Raw genomic sequence first — 25,491 nt, 5'->3', positions numbered from 1 at the left:
ACATCAGAAATTGGCAGATCTAGCAGACAAACATGACATAGAGATTGAGAGAACAAAACACTTGAAAAGGAGTTACAGGTTGGATTTTGAGGCAAAGGATTTTGAACACATGAGGTCAGCAGGGATGAAAGCGCATTTAAAAGAATTATTACAGAGAGCTCAGATTTGGGGAGCATTAGAAAAGTGGGAAGGCAGATGGGCAAAGAAGAAGGATAAACGGAAATGAGATTCACAAGAAGGGTCTGAAGCTCTTCAAAAAGAAAGTGATCCAGTAAAAATTCTATTGATGAGGGAAATTCCAGGGGGGCAGTTTGTTCATGTCCCATTGCACAGGAGTGATATTCTGTCATTCAAAATGATTATCCAAAACTGAGAGAGAAACCATTTCCGTGGTACCAGCAGACAGATAGATTTGTGAAGCTTTCTAAATGTCTGTGGGAAGCCTTGAATACTTTGTTGGAAATAGTGGTTCCAGCTGACTTGTGCATTGAGTGTAAGAGAGCAGTGGATTGGCCAACAGGTGAACCAGAAAGGGATACAGTTGCAGGTGTACCATCACCTGAAGTGATGAAACATTATTATAAGGTGATTGAGTTCCTGAAGACGAGAATTTCGCCTAAAAATATTGACTGGCAGAGGATTGACAGGACAGTGCAGGAGGTAAAAGAATCAATACATAGCTACTGCAAGAGATTGCTGAAAGCGTTCAAGGAGTACAGTGGTAAAGAAGCAATTGAGCCTAAAGACATGTTACACTTTGTGTTCAGGTTCAGACCTGAAATAGGGCAGATGATTAAGAGTCATTGGATTTGTTGGCAAGCAAGACCGATTGATGAGGTGTTGCAGTATGCGAAATACTGTAGTGATGAGATTGAGTTGAAGCAGAAAAAGTTGAAGGAGAAAGCAATGGTGATGCAAATTAAGGCAACTCAGACAGGATTACAAGGAGCTTTAGTGCAACAGATACCGCAGCAGCAGGGAACTGTCATGTTCCAACCTCAGATGAGAGGTAGGGGTCGTGGAGTCAATATAACTTGTGGTCCGGATTTGAGTACTGTAGTGGTTCAACATGATGTGCAAGGGATGAAAAAGATGTTACTATGTCATCTGTGTGGAAACGTGGGACACTGGAAGAAGGAGTGTCCGTTGATGGTGCAGGATGGTGTTATTCAGCAAGGTGGTGATGTTAATACATTCCAAACTGTGAAAGTCGCTAGAATGAAAGGACTTCATCCGAAAGTTCAGAATCAAGAGCAGAATTTTCAACCCATGCGGCAAGTGCTGCGTGCACAAGTAACACAGTTGCAACCAATGCAGCAGCAGGTTCCTATGGTACCTAGACAGCAAATGCAGATACCTTAAGCCACGATGGAACAGGAACAGATGATGCTTACTCAGCAGGTCACAGGTCAGAGGCAAGACAGAAGTAATGACACAGTGCACCAATTCCCATTACATAATGAGAATGAAATAAACAATGAATGGATGAGTATTAGTTCAGATGAAGAGCCATGTATGCTTGCAGGGTCCTTAGAGGTAGATCAGAGAGGACCCTTTGTAAAGGGAAAGGTGATGGGTCACAGGGTCTCATTTCTAGTGGACACACGAGCTACACGCTCTACAGTGAGAAGTGCAGAAGTCCCGAATTTACCTCTTCCAGGCAGAACAGTTCAGGTTGTGTGGTGGCAAACAGGCAATTGACAAATCCAAGCACAGATCCAGTACAGGTTGAGACTGGCAACTTCCATGGCTGCACAAGTTTGTAGTTTGTGACTCAAGTCCAGTATCTCTACTGGGAAGGGACTTGTTGTGCAAGACCAAATGTTCCATTAGTTGTTCAACTGCTGGAATAGAGATTCAGACTAATAGTGATGATGAGGAAGAACAGGCACTTGAAACTGAGAATGAAAACATTAACGAAGAGTATCCGCTGATTGAGTTTTTCCCGATGTTTATTGTGAAAGAATTGCATGCGTATTTTCAGGGAACAGTAGAGGAGAACCTGTGGGACCTGACAGGTAAAGAAGTGGGCTTAATCAAGGGAGTGGAGCAGATTAAGATTACTTTGAAGCCGAATGCAGTGTGTCCGCAGCTTCCACAGTATAACATGGCACAAAATGTTCTGATAAAAGTGGTGCAGATAATTGGAGATTTTCGAAAACAAGGGGTTTTGAAAGAAGTGTTGAGCAGTCCATGTAATTCACCGATAATGGGCTTGAAGAAGCCGTGTGGGAAAGTGCGCACTGTGCTGAACTTTTGAAAAGTGAATGACATGGTGGTCAAGTGTTGTCCTGTAGTGCCGAACCCAGCAGTGATACTGTTTCAGATTCCATGCGATGTAGAGTGGTTCACAGTGGTTGACTTGTCACAAGCCTTTTTTTCTGTGCCTCATCATGAGGATTTTTACCAACCACAGAGGGTAACCCTAATTAGCCCCAAAGGGGTTTAGGTCTAGCTAATACAAAAAACAACACCCCTCGGCAAAAAAAAACTCTTCAACATACATACACATCATTACCCTTCAATTATCTCAAAGAACAATTTATTACAATTTATCACATAAATATCATCATTTAAATACAATTCATAGCCCCCCCATCCTATCAAAAAGAAGAGAGAGAAACCAGTGCAAAAGATATAAAGTGCTCGTGTGCTTAAGGTAAAGAATAAGAAATGATCCCTCGAACCATTCCAAAGATAACTCTTAAAAATATATACACTTAAAAGAAAAAGCCTGTTGGTTACACCTTTCACCACATTTAAATCATCATATTATTTCTTCAAAAGAATAGAGTCATATTCCCCATTGTAAATTCTCTCCAATCCAAACAATCCAGGCATGTGCAATTGCGTTGACGTTTCGACCCCCTCACGCTCCTGGGCCAGGTACCCGCTCCATAGGGTCTTCATCAGGACTGATAGATAAGGGGGCCTATAAATAATCCAATAGTATGAATCAATCTACAAGTAATCCAAATCATTATCCAGGTAATGCCTCACACTTAACATACTCACCCCAATGAAACCACGAAAGATACAATATCCTTCTTCATTAAACCATCCTCATGGAATCCATCAATCTAAAAAACGTAAAAAACTCCAATTCAACTCATGCAACCTACATCACTGACCAACATATAAAAAACTATAAACTCAACTCTTAGCTCCACTCATATAATTCCCACTCACTTCCTTAATATTAAAGGTATCCATAGTCCTTCCCTAAACTCTTTCAGGAATACAACTTCTGCTCCAATTGCAAACCCTTAAAACAGAACCAAAAATACTAGTTGTTATTTCCTACACCAAAATCACATAAAGTTCCTAACCATTCATATCACATTTTATCATCCCAAAAATAAATGGATACTCATTATTAGGTATTATTTATCTAGCCACAATATGAGCAACTCTTCATATCTAATGGACTTATCCTGCCACAGAACAAGCTTATTTTTTAATCTGATAAAGCTTATATGAATTTCCTTCAATAACTCATTCAGGAACATATATGGAAACAAACCGCGGTCAGCAACTCACCTTTCTTTCACAACAAACAATTGCTCCGAATTCAGTTTCCTCACTTGAAAAATACTAACTCAGTCAGCTCCCTTATTTCAACTGCTTCCGTATACGTGTATCAGAGCATGTCAGCACGCTCAGAATCCGGAAGTTGTGCAGTATCATCCGACCCGCACACGCGTATTAGAGTCTACACTAGAGACATTGAAAAACCTTCCAAACATAAGGTTACTTCGTCATGAATGTGTTCACCACTACCACGCAACCGCGCCAGAGGGTAAACACAAATTTCTTATGTCAACAAAGCTCGATAAATTCTTCAGAGGCTCTTCCCTCGCCCGACCCCTCCAGAGAAGGATAAAGTATAACAGCCAAAAGCTACCATACAGTATATTGGGAGGAAAAACAAAAAGTGAATCCAATATCATTTTTACCTCCACAACTTATCGTTTAAAAAAAATCCAATTTACCAATTATAACCCTACAATATCTCCGCAGAGGAAAGTAGAGATTAATATTCAATAAATCTATAAAATGCTTCCATTTCATTAGAATCCCATATCAAATCCATTCGCCCAAAAAGGCCTTCCTTCTCCTTTATTGCATATAAAAATACCCATCTCTTATCTAGTCAACAAACAGTCAAAGAACATAATATATCAATATCGTTAAAATTACATGGCTGTCCTGTGGCCCGTAGTGGGAGGTGTCTTAGCGGGGGGAGGGACATGTGTTACACCAGGGGGCCATGAGGGGATTCTGCACTGGAGGTACTGGGCTGGGGGAGCAGGGCCTTCCTTTTCCAGACAAGATGGGGTGGGTCGGGAGGTGGGAAGAGGTCAAGGCGAGCAAGGGAAAGGTTCTTAGGTACAGTAGGGCAGACTGTGGGAGGTCATGTGCATGTATGTTGTGGTGGTGTCTGCAAGTGAGGTGGGTGTGCTGCATGTGGTTGTGATGGTGGTGTCATGGTCTGCACGGCTCATACCGCTGCAGGCTGCAGTGCTTGGAAGGACACCTGGTTTCTTACTGGTTCTGGACTGGCCAAGATAATGGCAATCCCTTCTAGTAGCAACGATGCTGTTGACTAGAAAAACGCCAAGGCAGATCGTATCCTCCAGAAGGAGGCCCAGAGGAAAAATCCACATAATGGGAACAAATCTCTATCAAAGGCCCTCCTGAAAAAGAGGAAAAAACAATGAAAAAGGCAAAAATATAAGTCAAATCTGCAGGGAAAAATAAGCAGGAGCGAGAAGAAATTTGGATACAGGAGCAAAGATCAACACTAAGACAGATGTGTTTGCAATGCAAGGAAGGAAGGAACCGCAGTGCTTATGTACCATAAAACAGGAAGTGACAAAACAGCAAGAACGTACAACACAAGCTTGGATTGGGAAATGCCACATAGAAATGAATGAGAAAAAAACCTAGTAGAAAAAGAAAAGGAACAAGGTGTGCTGGGAAGACAATCACCACAGAAAAAGACAATATTGAGAAGCAAGAAAAAAGAAGACATGAAGAAAGAAGAAAAAGGAAGAAAAGAAAAAGACCCAAGTAAGGTAAGTGGGGAAGGGAAAGTCAGGGAGGCTGCCATGGGCCGCAATGTGAACTGTAGCACGAAATGTGCCTCCTGGGTCGCATTGCAGCACAAAACACCAGGAAAATGCCAGAAAATGGACCGCAGAGGGTTCCGGTGTCCGGAAATATGGACTGCCGGCCTAACCGCGGCCAGAAAATGAACACCACAGTTGTCCGCAACGTCACAGGTGGTGGTGGTGACCGCGCATGTGGTGAATGGGGTGCTCGTCTCGTGTCTACTGTTTTGGTGACTGTGGGCAAGCCTGTACAAGCGGCAGGATCTGGGACTGAGGATGCAGTGCTTGCAGGTTTGAGTGCTGATGTGACTGTGAGAGAGGAGGTGGAGTGGGAGACAGTAGAGGCAGTGGCTGTTGTTGTGTGTTCTTCTCTGTTTTGGTCATGTGTATGCTTGTGGTGTGATTAGTGGTGCTTGTGCGTGTTTTAGCGATTCCTGTTGTCATGGGTGCATGCTGGACTGAATTTGTGTTTGGGATGGGTGGGGGAGAGGGCTCTGGGTCTTGGAACAGGTAGTTGGAACGGGGATGGAAGCACCAGGGACACAGGATGCAGTCAAATAGGAGGCTAGAGTCTGAAACGATCTCTGTAGGGCAGCCAAGCCAGCGTGAATGCCCTTCAAGTAGGCATTGCATTGCTGCATCTGGGATGCCAGCCCCTGGATGACATTCACTATGGTTGACTGCCCAACAGAGATGGATCTCAGGAGATCAATAGGCTCCTCAGTAAGGCCAGCAGGGCTGAATGGGGAAGGGGCCGAGGTGCCTGCAGCGAAGGAGATGCCCACCCTCCTGGGTGAGCGGGTAAAGACAACTGGGTCGGAGGCTACTGGGAGGGCAGTGATGGTACAGGGGTGGCGGAAGATGATGTAGCGGAGGTGGTCCCAGAGGGGTCAACCACCACCACAGAGCTTCCATCAGAGGAGGTATCTGAGTCAGTAGTTGTAGCTCCTGTCTCCCCTGTGGTCCTCCCCTCACCCTCCACCTCACTGGTCCCCTCGTGTCGGTTGGCACTGCCTCTTGGCTCCTGTGGGCTGCAGCTCCTCCACTTGCCGGTGCCCATGCTCCTGTGCCAGCTGATGCTAATGCACACAAGGACAGGAGAAGAAAAGGAAAGAGGGTGGGGGAGAAAGAAATGGAGCACAGGGTCAGTCACAGCAGTAACAGCACATACGGCATACACATCACAATGACTCACTGGACCTAACACTGTGCAGAAACGACCACAATACCAAACCATTACCTGGGAACAACAGCTGAAATGTACTCAAACACTACCATCTGCATACCTACTGGGACTCACTAAGCCATGTCTGCCTGTTGACAAAGGTACAGCTACACAATTCTGACTAAGTGTCTGCACAACGTGCAATTGCCAGGTCACACCACCTAGGCAGTAGACATCAGATCATCACAACAACACCGGTGAGTCAGGTTGTAGGCCTCAGATGAAAATGGAATACCAGCTAATTGCCAATACCAAATGTACATACCACTCACCATAGCCAAGCAGGGCTCAACAAGATTAGCTACACAGGCATTTAGGGCCATACACTGACCACAACCTTGCCTCCAAACACCATGGCATTCAGCAGGAAAGAATTCACCACAGTGTGTACTCACTCCCTTGGAGCCAGATTTAATTCTTGTGGCTGCGGTGCTGCCTCCAAGTGCCCATCCAACTCCGTATTGGCCACTGCCAGTATGCGGGCCATTAGCGGAGTCAGGGTAAGTGTCCGACGGGCACCCCTCCATCGCTGGCAGGACATCGCCTGCTGGGCCTCCGCAGTTTTCCGGGCCCAGCGTTGCAGGTCCTTCCACCTCTTTCTGCAGTGGCTCCTCTGCCGGATATGTGCCCCGAGGGTCCACACATCCTTGGCGATGGCACGCCATGACCCTTTCTTCTGATGGGCACTGACCTGCATAGGGAACACAGACAGAAGGACACCATGAACTCCACATTACATTCTGTTACAGCAATGGCATACATACTGCATAGCTCCCACATTAACCTTACATATTACTCGTATCTCTGCGTACACATTGCATGCAGCAAAAATACACTCCCCAAATGACACATAGCCTATTCCCAAAATGACACACAGCCTGCACACATATACATCTACATACAGCCATGTCGCATTCAAAGTACCCAAAAGGTGCTCAGCTGTTGATCTGGAGGCTCATACAACTGTCCATATAAGGGTAGGACCTCATCCGCAAGCTTCTCAAGTTCCTCAGATGTGAAGGCTGGGGCCCTATCCCCTGTAGCACAGGCCATTGTGGGTTCCAGACACAGGACACAGCAGCACATGCAGTGGAGGTGTTATTATGGTGAGAGTCGGGAATCAAGTGAAGTGGGACACAGAAAATGGCAGTCACGTCCGCGCCGATGAATACCGTCACCGCCGGCCTGTACCTCACAGACTTCCATGGTAACCAATGAGGAGTTGCACGGCGGTGCAGACCAGCCCCCACCATGACGCCAAACACCAGCGGAGAGAAGTCCCTTCCACCTGTCTTGCATACAGGACAGGCGGTAACAATTTCCTGATGCTTGTACTCATGGCGGTCAATTCAATGTGCGGCATGGGTACCGATGGTACACACCAAGCCAATTCAAATCCGATACATACTTTGGTTTGGTTGTAGACTCTGGCACTCACATTAGTGCTCATACCATGCACTGCTATTAGGTGATTATTTGACAAAGGGATGCTACAAATCACAACAAACGACTCCGACTACATCTGTGAGACACAATGGCAAATGAATAGTATGTATCAATTAAATAGTCCTTTAGCATGTAGAGGACACCGATGCAAATTACAATTATTGGTTGGGTGAATTGGATGTGATTGCACTATGTACTGTGATTTGTGTCCATCCTTCCTGTTGTGACACACTTCTGATGTTTGGGTTAATTAGATACCAACCACTGCGGAGGAGAAAGAGGAGACATGCACCCCTGTACAGATCCCTAGTCGACTTGGCTACACTGGAGGAACACCACATTACACTCACCTATTGCCTGGACAGGGCCACAATCACTGAACTGTGTCAACAATTGGAACCAGATCTAATTCCTGCTATTCATAGTACTACAGCTATACCCCCTCCTTTACAGCTGCTGTCAGTGCTCCACCTTCTGGTCAGTGGTTCTTTCCATATGACTGTGGGCTTGACTGCAGGTATGTCACAGCCAATGCTTTCAAATTTGCTGAGTAGAGTTTTGGATGCTTTGCTGAAACACATGAGCAGCTATATCTCATTCCCCCACAGTAATGATTTTGCCACTGTGAAGGCTGCGTTCTACACCATGGGACACATACCACATGTGATTTGGGCCATTGACGGGACCCATATTGCCTTGATCCCTCCCAGGACAAATGAGCAGGTCTACAGGAACAGGAAGAATTACCATTCAATAAATGTCCAGATAGTGTGACTTGCATATCAGTACATTTCCTACATAACTGCCAAGTGTTCTGGGTCTGTGCATGATGCCTATGTATTGAGGAATAGCAGGGTCCCACAGATGATGGCACAACTACAGAGAGAGAGAGTGTGGCTCATAGGTGAGCTTGAGGTTTCACCAGATGTATGTCACTGTATGCCACCTGGAGTCATCCTCTGTGCTACTGTATATGAGTAATGTGTGTTTCTCACTACTTCCAGGTGATTCCGTCTACCCAAACCTATCCAGGCTCTTGACACCAGTGAGGAATTTGAGGACAGGGCCAGAGAATTGTTACAAGAAACACATGGTCAGGCCAGAAGAGTAATTGAAAGGACTTTTGGCCTACTGAAAGCCAGGTTCAGGTGATTCCATATTTCTTGTGGATCCTTACTCTATGCTCCTGAGAAGGTCTGCCAGATAGTGGTGGCCTGTTGCATGCTGCACAATTTGGCCCTCAGATGCCATGTGCCATTCCTGCAGGAGGAGGGGGGAGACAATGCAACTGTGGCAGCAGAGGGCACTGAAGACAGTGATGAGGATGGGGAGGAGGATGTGCACAACAGGACACATCTGATACACCAGTACTTCCAATGACACTCAGGTAAGACTGCACTTCTGTTAATTTCTCCCTTACTGTGTGGCTGATGTGCTGTGTTGCTGCTGTGTTGTGCCAAGCACAAATGTATACATTCTTTGACATAACACTGTTCCATTTGTGGTCAGTCGTGCTAATGGCATGGTGACATGATCAAGCTTATTCAGTCCTTGAAATGCATCAGTAGTTTAGCATCTTCAAATGCATGCCCATTGCAAAATGTGCCCTCATTACATACAGTACTTAGCATTTGTTGCTCGGAATGTAATGTGAGTTACAATGTGCCTGCACAACCACTCTGTGACTTCATTTTCCCTGACAGTGTGGCCCAGACTAGGTGGTCCAGAGGAGGGATTGGCATACTGACTACATGGCATAGCCAATACAATGATATCTTGTGTGAGGGCCTGAGATAAGTTGTTTCTCTTCACTTATGGTGTTTGGAGTCATATGCTGTGCAAATTTCTAAGTTGAAGTGACCAGCTGAATGTAATCTCTTATGTTACAGGGGGTCATGTTGCTCTACATCATTTACTGCTCCTTTGACTGTCACTAATGGTTTCCCTTTTTGCAGATGCTGGTGTGATCGCTACTGTGAACTCATGTGATGCCCACTGACTGCTTTCACACAATTTGGTGGATGGTGACTTGTGGTATGCTCTCAAACTGGTTATATGTGCCCCAGACTGACTGTCCATTGGATGGTTTTACACTTTATGTTACATATGCACAGTATGGTACAGGTCAAGACATTGCATATTGTTGTAATTAAAACACAATATCTTAAGTTGTGTGAAAGTGTGTTTATTGAATTGACATAAAGGAAGGGATAGTGCAATAGAGTGGGGTGATGGTGGAAAAAATCTTCAGTGTAGTGGCCCACTTGGTTTGCAGCACAGGTTCAGTATCCCTGGGGTCACAGTGAATGGAGAAGTGGCAGTCCAAAATAAATCAGGTGTCTCAGTGGCACACAAGGGAGTCATTTAGGAGGGGCTCAGTCCCTAGAGTGGTTTTGGTCTTGGCTACTGTCTCTGGTGTCTGTCTGGGTCACAGGGAACGTTTACGGGGTGGTCCTTCTGCTTCAGAAGGAGGGGGGCTGGTGGCCTGTGAGTTCTGTGGCAGGTCATCCTGTCCACTAGCTGCAGCAGATGTGGAGGGCTGGCCAGTATACTGGCTAGTGGAAGGAGCCCGCTGGTGTGTTGTGTACTCATGCATGATGGTAGCCATGTCACTCAGCAGCCCTGAAGTGGAGGGCATGTTGTTATTTAAGGCCTGCAACTGCTGCAGGACCTCCTGGTGGTGTTCCCCCTGCAGCCGCTGGTTCTACTGCAAAATGGTAAGTACTTGGCCCATCCTGTTCTGGGATTTCTGGTATGCTCCCAAGACATGGGTGAGTGCCTCCTGGGCAGTTGATTCCCTGGGTTGGGCCACCCCTTGGGGCACAACTATCATCCCACTGGCCCTGGCCCCCTGTGCCCATGTCCCCTGAGCTGTGTGCCCACTCCTGCTGACACCAGGACCTTCATCATCTTGCCTGTGTGGTGTTGACTCAGTTCCCTGTACAGGTGGGCACACTGTTGATTTATGTGTCCTGGGGACAGAGGTTTGGGGACAATGGGTGGCTGCTGTGGCAGTGAAGTCTGATGTGGGGTGCCCTGTGGTGGACTGGGTGTTGCCTGTGGTGTCCGACTGACCAGTGGTCCCAGATGGGCCAGGGAGATTGTCCAGATCCAGACATCCAGAGTTCCTGTCATCACTGGAGTCTTCTTCTGGTGGAGATCTGGTTGACGTGGCACATGCTAACTGCTGACATTAGCTGGGGTACCTTTTTACATGTGTGAGATTTGTTACAGTCACTGTCAGTTACATATTCAGCATTTCTGGCTTTCCCTATGGGATGGGTGTTGTTCTTCCACCTTTAGTTTATGTATGGTGATGGATTGTGGGATTGGTAATGCTACATGCTTCCCATGCATTACTGATGAGTGTGCATGCTGAGCTTGGAGGGGTGTGCTTGCAGTGAGTATGGCGTGGTTCTGTGTTTGAGATAGAGTGGGGTGGAGGGAGTCAGGGTGATGGCGTGTCATGACATGTAGGTGTAGGTGGTGGTAGGGTAGTAATGGTGACTTACCAGTGTCCATCCCTACAGTGATTCCAGTGAGGCCCTCTGAATGCAGGATAGCCAAGACCTTCTCCTCCCATGTTGTCAACTGTTGGGGAGGTGGTGGGGGTCCATCGCCAGTCTTCATGACGGCAATGTGGTGCCTGGATGCCATTGCATGCACTTTCCCCCGTAGGTCGTTCCACCTCTTTCTTATGTCATCCCTTGTGAGTGGATAGATTCCCACAGAGTTCACCTTGTCGATGATCCTCCGTCATAGCTCCATCTTCCTGATAATTAATATCTGCTGGACCTGTGCACCGAACAGCTGTGGCTCAACCCTTATGATTTTGTCTACCTTGACCTGCAAGTCCTCATCAGTGAAACAGGAGTTCTTTTGTGGGGACATGTGTGTTGTGTAGTGGGTGTGGTGTGTGTGTTGGGCAGAGGGTGGAATGTTTTGTCGGGATGCAGGGTATGTGTGTGTATGTGGAATGGTGTGGAGTAGTGATTATGTCCAGTGTTGTTGTGTGTTAAGTGTTGAGGTATGGTGTGTGGTGTGTGAAACGTGACGGGTGTATAGGTGGTTGTGGTTTATGTGTTCAGTTCAGGAAATATTTGGGCTGGCAACGTGTTGCTACTTTTTTGCGTTTGTAAAGACTTGTGGGTTGTGTGGGGGTGTGTTTTATAGTGCTGTTGGTGGGTGTGTACGGTGTGTGTATATGTGTCAGGTGTGGGTTTTTCAGTCTGGCCAATGTTGGCTTCTGTTGTTGTGGAGTGGCCAAATCAACTGCGGCGGTTCACACCACCAATGTGTAACCGCCGTTGAGTGAGCGCTGTGGTGATTCATGGGTCATAATTTGGAGGGCGGTGTGTTGTAGGCATGGCGGGGATGGTGGTGGGCCGGACTGTTTTATGTCGCCGTTTGGTCTGGCGGAATTGCTGTTTTGGCTGCTTTCTGGTGGGTTTGTGTTTGTGTGCCATAATCCGGCGGGCAGACTGCCGCCTCTGCAGTGGTCTATTAGCGGCCATCACCACAATGGTCTTCTGAAAAGACTGCCAATGTCATAAGGGGGGCCTGAATCTTGACCTCACCTCTAGATTCTACATTGTGGGATTCTGGGCAAATCATTTAACATCCTTGTGCCAGAAAATGTTAAATGTACTGTGTGTAAAATGTATTTGTGTAATCCCCACTTGATATATATGACCTCTCCCACATAAAATACATACAGTGCTAGGTTAGTGCTACATAATTAACAATGCAGGCACATGTGCTTTCTGAGGAGACACTTTCAATCTTAAATGGCTTCTGCAACATTACATGGCAGAGAGAGACACAGCACCTCCTGTTGCCTAAGCCAAAGATCCTGCTCGCTCTGTTTTATTAGATATCTGCAGCATACCCACAATCCTTTGTACAGCAGCCGCATTCCCACAATTTTTTACACCATATATATGTACTCAAAATCCTGTGAATTTCATTCTCATTTTAGTTTGTGTGAAATGTAATAGATTTAATGTGTGAAATGCTAAACGTTTTTACCAAAATGCATTTTCCTGTTTTGGTCTGAAAGGTCTGTTTCTGATATAAAGAGAATGGGCTCTGGGTGAGCCCCATTCACCATCTGCTCTGAGATGTTGTCAATCACATCTTAGTTAATTCCAAAGTAGTAAACATCTGTCACCTGATTCTTTTGAATGTTTGCCATATCATTCAACCTCCCAGGAAGTGACTGCAATGCATGAAGAACTAATATACTTATAAAAGGTACACTCAAGCATCACACATTTTGTCACATGCAATCATTTATCTCAAGCATGCATTCTATGCAGAAAACTTTCTTTATTTTTAGGGTTGAGCTTGCAAGCGCGATGGCCTATTGTAATCTCTCTGTGTGCTTTTAACCACACCCACTGTTGCTATTCATTCTTTGTTGTGCTTCTTTCAAATGCTTCATTTTTATTGGTGCATTTTGTAAAATGTCCCTCCTTTGTGTGCTGAGTTCCCTCCCAGGAGATTTCATTAAGTGAACATTTGTGTTGGCCATCACACTAAACCAAGCTTCCTCCTGTTACATCGTATGATGGCCCCTTCTCCGGTTTTGGTTTTCCTTTCATCCCAGGCGCGATCCTTTCTAGACATTCAAGCAGGGAGCCAATAACTCTTGCGCTCACGCTCATGGTGGCCATGCCGCTTTGAATTGACTTGCTTATGTCAACCGTTGTACTTTTCATTTTCAATTTATGTGACAAGAAAAGTACAGTTAGGAATTTACAACACTAATAGCTGTAACTTGAGCAAACATGAGAACCATTGCATTGTAAATACTTGTTTTCAATGCCACAGACAAATTCTTCAACGTTCTTGTCAGGACTCAAGTGTGAGCTTGACCTATCATGGCTGTCTCATATTGTGGCGCTTGCTCACATTAGGCTGACCATCCTGTATTCAGGCAACCTGTTAGACTAAACTCAGAGGTACTGGTCATAAAGGGGCTACTAGGCTACTGTTGGGGGTATAGATGTTCTCCACTGCTACCCAGTGATTTACCCACCATGACCATGCAAAATGAGTACTAAGTACACCCATTTAGCTCTTGATTCCCAGAGGTAGATGTGGGTGGGGAGTCCAAGGCTTAGTCAAGGGTCTGATGTGGGCCTACTGACACAAAACTCAATAATGCACCCAATAACCCACAAATAATTGCAATGTCCAACTAGTTCTTGAGCATAATAAAAGGTACGTTTTTTCTTTTTACAGTAACTCAAAACCACAACAGATGCTAATGGAATACTGTAGAACATGCTACACTACAGTGGTATCACTATGTCTGTTCGGTAACAGTATACTCCTAGGGTGTCTGCTATGTAAGAATGGGGAATTACAGTGTCATGTTTTAAACTAATATGACAGGTGCTTAGGCTAGCCACTTACCCCATGTCTATGATTACAGTGTCAGTCTCTGATATCAATATTCACAAAGTCATATACTCGCATTCTCTTGTTCACACAGCTCCAAAATAGGAGCAGTTGCAGCTTTTCCTCGGCTGCAGACGCAGTCCACAGGTGCTTCTTCTGGTTTTCGCAGTTGTCACATCTGGCTCAAGCCCCTCTTCCTGGACACCTTTAGTGAGAGTCAACAGTAAAGCACCCCCCAGCCCAGGGAAGATGATGTTAGTAGAACTGGAAGGTACACGATACAGCACAGCTGCACCGGTGCACATTGATGTCAGCAACATGGGCTGTCCCATTGTTCTAGGACTTCATTCTTCCTGAGTACACCAATCATTGGGTTTTGCATACTTTGTGTAATATTTGCTATTCTTTTGTGCAATTCCCATTAGTGGAAGATCGGTATGAACAGCAGGTATCTTGTGGGACCCGTGAAAATGGTGGTCTAGTTACTGGTATTTCATGCAAAGTGGTGTTAAAAGGAAAGCTGCTGCGCTGCATTGCTTGAAAGGGATAGACCAGTAATGGTGCCCTGTATGGTGCCCTGTATGCTGCCTAGCAAATTAACACTAGGGTCCCTGCAGTATGGGCAGAATTATATTTGCACGAGAAGAGAGAAAGTGATTCAAGCTTGAGACAAAATCTTAGTACATCTGGGACTGAATGTGTCCCTTGATCACATTTACTGAACTGGCAAAGTTCACTCCACGACTTTGGAAACTATATAGAATAAAACATTGAGCAACTTTCACATATGTGCCACATACAACCTTCACCCTGACACCTTCCAGGTTTATGACGCCTAAAAAGAGCAGCTTAATCAAAAATTACACATATTGGGTGTGGAAAGAATACGCACTCTCTCCCACCAGTATAGTAGGGGTGGGCAGAACGTGGGGAACTCCACGGTGTTACGTGAAAATTCAGTGAGATTCCACAGAGTTTCGTGAACGGGGGAATTAAGCATGTTGTGCTGCTTGTGCTGATTTTTAGCACCAGGAGCTCGTTCCTCACTGCAGAATCATCGTGATTGGCACCATGTGGCATGCTAGAGAGTATTGCTTCTTGAGTTGTATTTGCTGCCATTCAAGTCAATTTTCTATTCGAGCGGCAGCTTTCTTACAGCAATTGGTTGGGACTGCCAGCAACTACCTGCATTGGAGAAATCTCACCACGTGCCCTCCTGGTGACCACAAATCATGCTAAGGGATGCCAAAACGTGCTCACCAACTTACCATTGGTGAGCCACCCGTGAGAGAAAACTATGCCACGCAGTGGTTGGAGGAGTTTAGCCAGAACTACGCAGTACAAACTTAACATGGAGTGGCCAAAACTCCACCAGCAAAACAGAATTTCCCACCCATTCCTAACCAGTAGGATGTGAACATCATTAACATTTTCAACCGTGGCAACAATATTAACATCACACAATAATTATTTCTGTAACTTACCCTCAATAATGCATTGGTCTGGTATTGGGATTTTCTTCCTAATTTCCAGCACATATTCTTTCATTGAATTGAGATTTTCCTTCAAGTGCAAATAAAGTTTATCGCATGGCCTGGCAGGGTCTTTTAATGTCTCAGTGCTGCCTTTCTGGAAGCCTTCTTTAGTGACTTCTGGCACAGCATTAGATTCTTGACATGAAACAGCTAGAGGGATACATTTGGCCTCTTCATTGTCCGCCAAGGTTGATGCCTGTGAGTCATTTCCTTGACTGTTGAATAATTCTGATTCAAAGACATCTAAAGTCAAATCTTCATTGTCTTGTTCTTCTGCAGTGCTTGAGGAAACGTTCTTTACACGAATTGCATGAAAAGTTAAAGACTTTGACCTGTGAAATCAAAGAAAGAAATTAGAAAGACCTCATAGCTAGTAACAACTTTGTAAGTGGTATTATAGCTAAATGCAAACTCAAAACTATGCTAAACAGTCTTCTGTGTCCAATTCCTAAATATTTCAACACGTAAGCCAAAATTAGGTTGCAATCACCAATTTGCATGTTTATATTCGCAACACTCATTCACAAAATCAGGACACGCAGAATTGTAAGTGTCGAAAGTGAATTTGTGAATGTGCATATTTGACCAGTATTGTTTAATATCCATATCTGTAAATTCAGCGTTGGGGTGGGTTAATGGGATAATAAATGGTGAAGTATTTCTTGCAGGTAGTTTAGCTGCCTGGAAAAACACAGACATTTATTTTTTTCAAGGCCGTTTCCAGGATTTTCAGTGTGGGCATGACATAACACACACTTATTTGATAACTTTGCAGGAGAAAGTGTTGGTCATGGGGAAACTATTTCTTAGGTTTACAAAAGCAGAATTTCCTAATTCTTACAGAATTTCCTACTTCTTGAAAAATTCACTCTAAAAATGTTACTAATGTCATCACTCAAGCATGTCTACGAAATCTCCTTCAGTCCTTCTGGGATCCTTTGTGAATCCCAGGAAAAACACTTCTTGTTCAATCAGGCGCCCAGAATGCAACTGTGCACCTGGCAAATGTTGCATCCTGTTCTCAGGGTGCTGTCAAATTTAACATATAACTGTCAGAACTTAGCATTCTATGGAAAGTGATATATATATACAATTTGTGATTGTAAATATAGAGGTACTGGAAACATGTTCTGGTTTCTCTCTGGTCTCCGCATGACACTGGACATTTTTAATAACGAATTTAGGCAATGGGTATGTTTTAATCTTGCACACATTGTACAATTCTTTGTTTTTACTCGATTACAATAACTAGTGACCAGTTTTCATATGAGGCGTTTAAAGTGTTGTCCAATTTATTTCACTGTTATGTAAACAGTTCTAGGAGAAGTCAAGCGGTAGTGTGGGGGTAACTTCTGCATCTCTCCCAGGGTATTTCAGCAATTCTGAAATTTCTGAACGTGGTCCAAAACATGTTCACAAAAATGTTGCAATTACTACGCCACTATTTCAAAATAGGTAAAAATTCCAAGCACTGCAATGTGCATTACAATAGATACTGTATTTTGCGATAGAAGAAGCACATCACATTTGCAGATCGGTATGAAAATTTATGATGTTAACAATAATTGAAATAGAAATATGACCATCGGTAATGTGTGACAATAGTAAATACAATGACAAAACACAGCTAAAGTACAATATTGGTTTCTAGCAATTATTTTTATATTGATGCATGCTTTTTTTAACATGGAACTACTAACCTGAGTTCCAAAATAGAGAAGCATGTTAAAAAGTATGACTAGACGTAGATTACCTCTTAATGTTTTTTATAAGAAAATGAAACTTTTTAGTGGAATCAGATATCTGTAATTCTCTTTGCAAAAATAACATCTTCAAAAATGTACTTGTTCACCTGAACCAATGTTCTTGGGATGTATTGTCAGTTTGGCATATGAACTGCCAAACCACTAAATTACCAGAGGTCCCAAAAGACCTGCAAAAGCCACCCACCAAATCGGTAAATCCTGCAACTCAGACATTTTTAATAATAATTCCACTGACAAACCAGGAGCACATTTGGCAATAAGGCAATGCTGGGCCTAACTCTTTTTGACTGAGGAGAAACAGCAGCTTTGATCCTCCTAGACCTCTCGACAGCCTTTGACATCGTATCCCACCACATGCGGATCGAAAGCTTCTACCACATAGGAATCCAAGGGGAAACACTCAGATGGATCACCTTCTTCCTCACCAGAAGAACTCAGAGTACCCACCTCCCACCTTTCACCTTCAAACCCAAAGAGATTACCTACAGTGTCCCCTAGGGCTCATCCCTCAGCCCCACGCTCTTCAACACATATCTGACCCCGCCTGCCAACATCGCCAGAGGTTGGCGGAAATGGTACACCATCGCTGTTGCGAAGGGGTACACTTCCCACCATCAGTCCCATGATGGTGTCGTAGGAGGCTTTACAATCCCCTGCAATCAGGAGGTTTGGGCTGCAATTGATTCATACATCAGTTGCATTGCAAAATGAAGTTGGATTCACAAAGCAAACGGTGTGCCAAAAACATCTACTGCTTTAAAACCTCACCTTTGCACATCAGGGCCACTATATTCAATATAAGCCCTGCCTCAGGAACCATTGTAGGCACCAATTATGAAATAAAATGTATGAATGATACATTTTCAGCTTCCACATGCAGTAATTGGTAAATAAGAAGTGTCCTTTTGTTCTTAGTCTTTCATTTATTCAAGCATTTTTGTGGCATTTCACATTTCTAGGATACCGAGCCTTGACTTTTGCTGACTAGGCACAAAAATCAGTGTTTCTTTCAGATTCACAGAATTGGTTTAGCAGCAGTCAGACTATTCTTGGAAATGTTTGAATTCCCCAGGCATAGAAAAGTACAAAAAGTATGACTAAGAAACCTATATTTTGACATTTCAGTCAAAGCAAGGGAAATTAAGGCAAAGGATGGTGGGGTTACGTCACCAGGAACATGTTCGAACCCACTCCAACACCACTTTCATATTTTTCTCTTTTTTCTCTGTGCTTGGACATGCAGAACGTGCCCTATGGAATCTCCAAGGAAACTGAAATCCTCAAAATTAGTTAAGAAAACTAACTTTGCAGTAAGTCTTTTGGGCAATCATTACAATCTACACTAGAACCCATTAAAAAAACCATTACAAATATTTAACAGTTACCACACAGATCACAATACTTCAAAATTAAAATATTAAAACAGATCTTGAATAAGATAGCTTATTACTATTATTTTAAGTGTGAAAAAAGTATCAAATTAATATTTCACAAAATTTAAAAGAAGAAAAACGAATACAAATTAATAATTTTTATACAAAATGAGCAAAAGGCACTATCAAACCGATTGTCAATTCGGGGCGGTATTAAATTCATGTGTGGCTGCATTTTTAAAAAGAATTTAGCAGGTTGTTGGCCAAAGACAAAAACTTCACGAAGCTGCACATTGCCAAGATTGACCTGCCTGATCGACAGAATTTAACAACTTCTTGGCAGGCTGTCACTTCTGCATCTAAAAACAATGATTTTAGTAGAGTTTGTCGCGCCTGCAATAATTTTGGACAGGTAAACATTATGGGGTCATTAAGACCCCTGCGGTGAGTGGAAATGTGGCGATAGTACCACCAACAGGCTGGCCACATTATGAGAATGGCTGGTTGGCTGCAGCCAATCCACCACTTCTCCACTCATACTGCCATGTCGGTATCAGCCGCTGGGCCGGAGATGTCAATCTTCAGCCCGGCGGCCGGTATAGTACTGCCGGTGGCATTATGAGGCTGCCTACCACCATGGTTTTTGTGGCTCCACCACCCCCTCAACACTCACCAGACACCCCCCTCCATCCAAACTCCCCCCCACTCCAATCCTCATACCCCCCAACCCCTCCATACACGCACACACCCGCAGACACTTACCACCCAATCACTCACACTGGCATAAACGCATTCATACATGCATACTTCCGGACATGCTCGCACACATTCTTACACACAATCACACTGACATGCAGACATGCACTCACTTCACCATTCTTACACGCATTCACTCACAACACAACACACACAGACACATTCATACACACACTCACACACCCACTCCCCTGTCAGAAGCCTGACTTACCTTTGTTGAGGAGGTCTTCCGGCAGGGAACAGGAAGGGGTGCTGCTACCGGCAGCAGCACCCTGCCAGCAGAACACCGGCAGGCCGTATCACAGGTCATGATATGGCTGGTGGTGTTCCACTGGCGTGGTGGTGCTGGTTTTAGCAGTGCCAGCTTACTGTTATCCGCCAGTATGATCACTGCCGGATTTCTGCCCTTCTTGTGATGGAAGTCCGGCAGTGATCATAATAGGGGAGGTATGTTGGCGGCCATCACCACAGCGGTAGGCGGTTTTTACCGCCATTGTTATAATGAGGACCTATGTGTAGTAAGTATTCTTTTTTATAACCACACAGTCTACAGCATGATGTTTCCCATCGCTGAATCTACATTGGTATACCATCCTTGGTAATGTACCTGCCAAATTGCGAACGTAGAAACTTATTCTTAATGCAAGCTGAGAAGTGAGCTTTCAGACAGGGTGGGAGCTCAAACTTTTTGTAACTGTTGACAGTAGTCCATGCTTTGATGTTTGATTTACAAAAATTCTTAAACTTGTTCTACTGATTGTTTCAAATCCAGATACTTGATAAATAAAGGTGTGAAGACACTTGGAAGAGTAAAATCTCCAAGGGAATTAGTAATTTCCAGTCAACACAGATTTGCTAATGTGCCCGGTTCTGATAAAAATAACACGTGGAGAAATATCAAGAAGATAGCCTGTCTCACTAATATTTGATATTGTAATCCAAACTCAAGATGGACTTCCACATGTCCTATATGCTTTGGTTATTTGTAGCTTATTCAGGAGTGCCGCATCACAACCTTAAAAGATGTCAGATCCATAGGCCAGTGCTGGGACCAATTTTGCCTCTTTGACTTTGACCAGGTGCAGATAGCTTGGACACGTTAGCTTGTGAGCATGGATAGAAGTTGCATTTTTGGCACTCAGATGATTAAAATGACCATTAAATGACACTCTATCACCAAAAATGATACTAAGATATGTTTATGACCTCACATGCTCAGTAGTCTCCCCTCTAACCGCCAAAACTTGGGGTTTCACATTAAGATGACCTATTGTGATTATTTTCGTTTTTTAGTATTCAGCTCCAATCCATTGACTGATACATACTCATCAAAGGCCAGTATTATCCACTGTAGACCTGTTGGTGTATTACTAAGTAATACCGTGCAATTGGCATATTGTACATACTAAAGGCCTCATTATGAATTTGGAGGTATGACCACCACACTCGTGAGGCAGATGCCACTATCATATCGGTGGTGTCCACCCTAAGCATATTACAACGTTCCCATTGTATTATGCATTCCAACTGGGCTGACAGATGGGAACAGTGCTACCATGCCGGGCAGACCGGCAGTAACAGTGCTATGATATTGGTCTTAAGGGAGCCAAGGCCAATACTTTAGCACACCAGCAAAGCAGACAGTGTGCTTTCTGATGGTGCTGGGCAGGAGAGCCCCTGTACTACCAATGCCATGGGCTCTCAATGGCCCCCGGAACTGGCTTTCTGCCAGCCCTTCCATGACAGGGTGACCACTACGTTGTAATCAGCACGGCGGTGATGAGTTCAGCGCCACCATGACTGAGTACAACTCAGACCACCGTCAGCCCGTTGGGAACAATGTTCCTTGTGGGGACGGCAGCCCCTTGGAGGGTCCACCCACCAGGGCTGTAATGTGGCAGTCAGACTGCCTAGAGTGCCAAGGTCCGCGAGTGTGGCAGTCCTCAGACCATCACATTCATAATGAGGCCCTTAATGTTACAGCCTACATGGGCATTTACATTTTATAGGTGTTCCGAGAGGTCAGTTAAATTTCCTTGACAAACTAGTCTTGTCCCCCAACTCCACCTGAACCCGTATATTGGTATATAACAGGATAACTAAATTGAGAAAAGTACAAGCCACATCCCAAGCTCCAAGTTTTGCCCATAACCTGTCTCTTGGAACGGAGTCAAAGGTGGCCTTCAATTCCACAAAACAAATACATAATTTCTGCCTTTTTTTCATAGCTCTTTCGGCAATAAGGGTGAGAGTCAGCTGGTTAGTGGTGTTTGCCTGGCCTTTCTTAAATCCTGTTTGATAGATGGGAATACTATTTAGCATGGTGGCCCACTTTCAAAACTCCACAAGTAGCAGGGAAGCAAATATTTTTGCTTCAACATCTGTTAAGGCGATGAGGTGTTAATTTGCTGGATTATCAGCAGGTCCATTGTTGTAAATAGACAGAGATTTTGCACCAAAGGTCCAACACTCTCTTTTTATTGAGCAATGCCCTTTTATTACGATTGTGGGCCACCAAATGAGGTATCGACCTCTGAACTCTAAAAGTTCCTTAAAGCGGCAAAAAAGATTGGTAGGTCCACCATAGATCCAATGTAAGAATTCAAACCTTCCCTTACAAAGGTAATATTTAATCAGTACACCGAGCCATATCAATGAATCCAATGACTGTTTATTACAAAGCACCTGAAAGACAACAGTCAACACGTGTTTCGCCCCCTAAGTGGTATAAGTACCTGGGGCTTTCTCAAGGCTGCATGTATGAGAAATGAAAATTAAATTTGCAAAAACCTTAGAAAACTACCGAACTGACCATCACCAGAGGTGCAGAAGAGTCAAAATGTGCAGAAGTTCTAACAAATGTGAAATTCTCACAGGAGAGAACACTAAATTATGAAGGTTAAATAGAAATTAGAGAGAAAAAGATGCAAAAAGAATTAGAAAAAAAGGTTTTAGATGAGAGAAAGAAGATATTAAGCAAAAAATAAAATTGAAGTCACCCAAGTGCATAAGGTGAAACTTAATCATTACCAAAGGATTGGAAGGGGAAGCCATCCACCTCCTGCCAATTTTTGCAAGATCATGGAGAACTACAAGTGGAGAAATAAATGAACAGGCCCACTGCCCATGCAGGTTTCCACAGTATCATACACCACCCAATCATATGTTCGGAAAAATTTATCTATTTATAATCCCCACAGTATATATAGATGATCCAAAAGGTCTAGCTGTACCAACCAAAATATACAGTGAAAACATTAATTAAGTTCCACCCAAAAGGTCTGACTATAAGTTCTTTTTAGAAGAACAGGTACCAAAGATTATACAATTTCGTTCTTGGGAATATGTTTACATTGTAAGCAGCATACACGTCCACTGGTTAGACAAAATATATATATATATGCAAAGATCTATGATATCATATATAGAAACAGCCTCCCAATATATTAGTCTTAGCATCTAAAAACTTAATCAGTGTAACACATAAAGTTGTGAAGTAAATCAATATATAATAACAAAGGACATATTGCACTTATCATTTGTAAACAATGTTTACATGACCAGTAGATTAGAGTCCCTTCTTCGACAATTTTTGAGGACCATAACACCTAATAAATTGGTAATGGAGGTGACCTACCACATCTCTAAAGAATCACGTGAATTTCTGGACCTTACCCTTTATATTGACCATAATCAATTGCATACTCGAATTCACTGCAAAGAAACTGCTGCCAATTCCATTCTCCGTGCATCTAGTTGTCACCATACAATACAATAGCCAATATCCCATCAGGAGAATATAGACGGGCTAGACAGAACTGAAGTACTAATGAAGATTATGAGCTAAAGGCAATGGAAATTACTGAACCCCTAATGAGAAGATATAACCGTTCAAAATTAAACAGGAACCAATAACAGATTACCAACATTTATAGAAACGAAATTTTAAACAAAAGTAAGATTACTGAACCACAAACACCTATTTGCTTCATCTCTAGTTTTAGTAATAGTTATCAACAGGTTTGTAAACTCCACCATACAAACTAGCTACGTAACTGCCCCAGGCAGACTCTGGAATAGTAGAACTGTTGGCCCTACAACCACTATTTTGTAGATTGTTAACAATTCCCTCGAATGCCTTAATGTTGTTTGTTTTGCTGACATGGAGTAGTTTGGTCCACAAGTTCTCATGGTAGACTTTTTTTGCTTTCCATATCTCTTGTTTATATGACCTTCTCAGGGATGTCAGTGATTGCCTATAGACGGAAAACCCTGTACTGAAAAAGAACTCTAGTTGCTTTACTAAGCAGCTTTTCATATTGGTATAGTTCTGATGAATACCATCTATTGTTAGAAGCGATGCAATGGGATTACCTCTGCACTTAATTTTAGCAGGAAAGGTCTTAATTAATCTCCTAGATAATTGCACTCAAGAATCTGTCATTGTTGCTTCTGATTAGGCTGTTAAACTAATATGTTGGTCCTGCAAAATTTATTATGTCCTGCTGTTTAGCAGAATACCAAACGAGCCTTCACAAATTGTAAGAGGTTGAAGCTTGTTGAAGAATGTTCGCTACTGGATAATAGGAGGCAATAAGCTCTAAGATCTTAACCTGTGAGTTGTGGCCAATTTTAACATGGGGTTTGACGTGGTACCCTCTGATATTACATTTCAAAGCCTTGGAAATAATGGCATAATCAATTATTGAGTGGGACTTGCAGTTTTTAAAAGTTGAACTGACAAAGTACATGATTGCTGGAAGCCTGCCCACAGTCATTGCCTTCGGACTTTACATCTGTTAGTATTGATAGGAGCCACGTCCAATCCTAAATTTGAGCATGCCTTTTTGATACCTGTTCGCAAATGCGAAATCTGAATTCTGAATTTGTTATTTTAAGTGCTGATACTGTTGTGGGATTAAAAAGTGGGCCAATCGCAACCCTCAATAATGACCTATTATTTTTGGAACTCTTGGAAATTTCAGGTCATGCAGTATTATTTTCTTTGTTCATTCAATGGGCAGTAGTAGGGTGGGATTTATACACTTCTCAACTTCAATGCCCCATCCTTCAAACTGTATATGACAGTTTTATATCTTGTTTGCAATGGCATTATTTAGCCATGTGGACAAGACGTTTCTCATGATGGATGCAAGGTATTATGTTTAAATTGTCCATCTACAAGGTCATCTGAAGGTATATGTAAAAGAGCTGGTATTGAGGCTATTAATTTTAAAGTATTATTGTGATTAAGAATTTCATGTTTGCCTTTAGATTCATATTGTGGATAAAAGATAATTTTTTGAGGGAGTGACAAGTTGACCATCTGACTAGTACTTGAAACCAATTGCCCAAAATGCTCAAAATTTGAATTAGAAATTTGCTCTGTTAATTGTGTCAGAAATTTACTATTTACTTGCCAAGGTGGTTGACTTTTGTTAGAATTTCTCCCTGTTCGACTATCAATTAATTGAGAAGTTTCTTTGTGAGTTGTCCAAGCAGTTGGACTTTTTCCATCATTTGATGGAACTCTATGTTGTTTAATTGTACAGAACCAGTGGTTATTGGTACTTTACTGTTCATCACTATTTTCTGAGTATCATTTACTTGATTTTGATTAGATGCCAAAGGTACCCTTGTTTGTTTAGAGGCTATTTTATGGCAGTACCGATGGAGTCGTAACTTTCTTTCAAGATGTAACTACTTTCTCTTAGTGGGATCTAAAATATTTATTTGTCACATTTCCTGAATCTTGAATTTGATTTTGTATGGCATCTCCAGTCCCCTCTTCATGAGATATCAGTGCTTCCTCTTTGCTCAATCTACAATGTTTAGTAAGCATATTTCCTTGGTCTTGATTTTGGTTTTGAT

At 43.3% G+C, this 25,491-nt stretch overlaps 1 protein-coding gene across 4 annotated transcripts in view; it reads right to left on the bottom strand.

Annotated features, from left to right (window-relative positions):
- VEPH1 (ventricular zone expressed PH domain containing 1) overlaps positions 1 to 25,491 on the bottom strand; it is a 1,200,547-nt gene that overhangs the window by 582,360 nt on the left and 592,696 nt on the right. For all 4 annotated transcript variants that reach the window (XM_069213278.1, XM_069213279.1, XM_069213280.1 and 1 more), the window contains one exon: positions 15,675 to 16,057. In XM_069213278.1, coding sequence (XP_069069379.1) covers positions 15,675 to 16,057 — 383 coding nt within the window. The remainder of the gene's footprint in view (positions 1 to 15,674; positions 16,058 to 25,491) is intronic.

The sequence above is a fragment of the Pleurodeles waltl genome, chromosome 11, assembly GCF_031143425.1.
Source record: "Pleurodeles waltl isolate 20211129_DDA chromosome 11, aPleWal1.hap1.20221129, whole genome shotgun sequence".
Classification (NCBI taxonomy): domain Eukaryota; kingdom Metazoa; phylum Chordata; class Amphibia; order Caudata; family Salamandridae; genus Pleurodeles; species Pleurodeles waltl.
The sequence above is the reverse complement of the archived record's forward strand: the minus strand, read 5'-3'. Positions and strand labels throughout refer to the sequence as shown.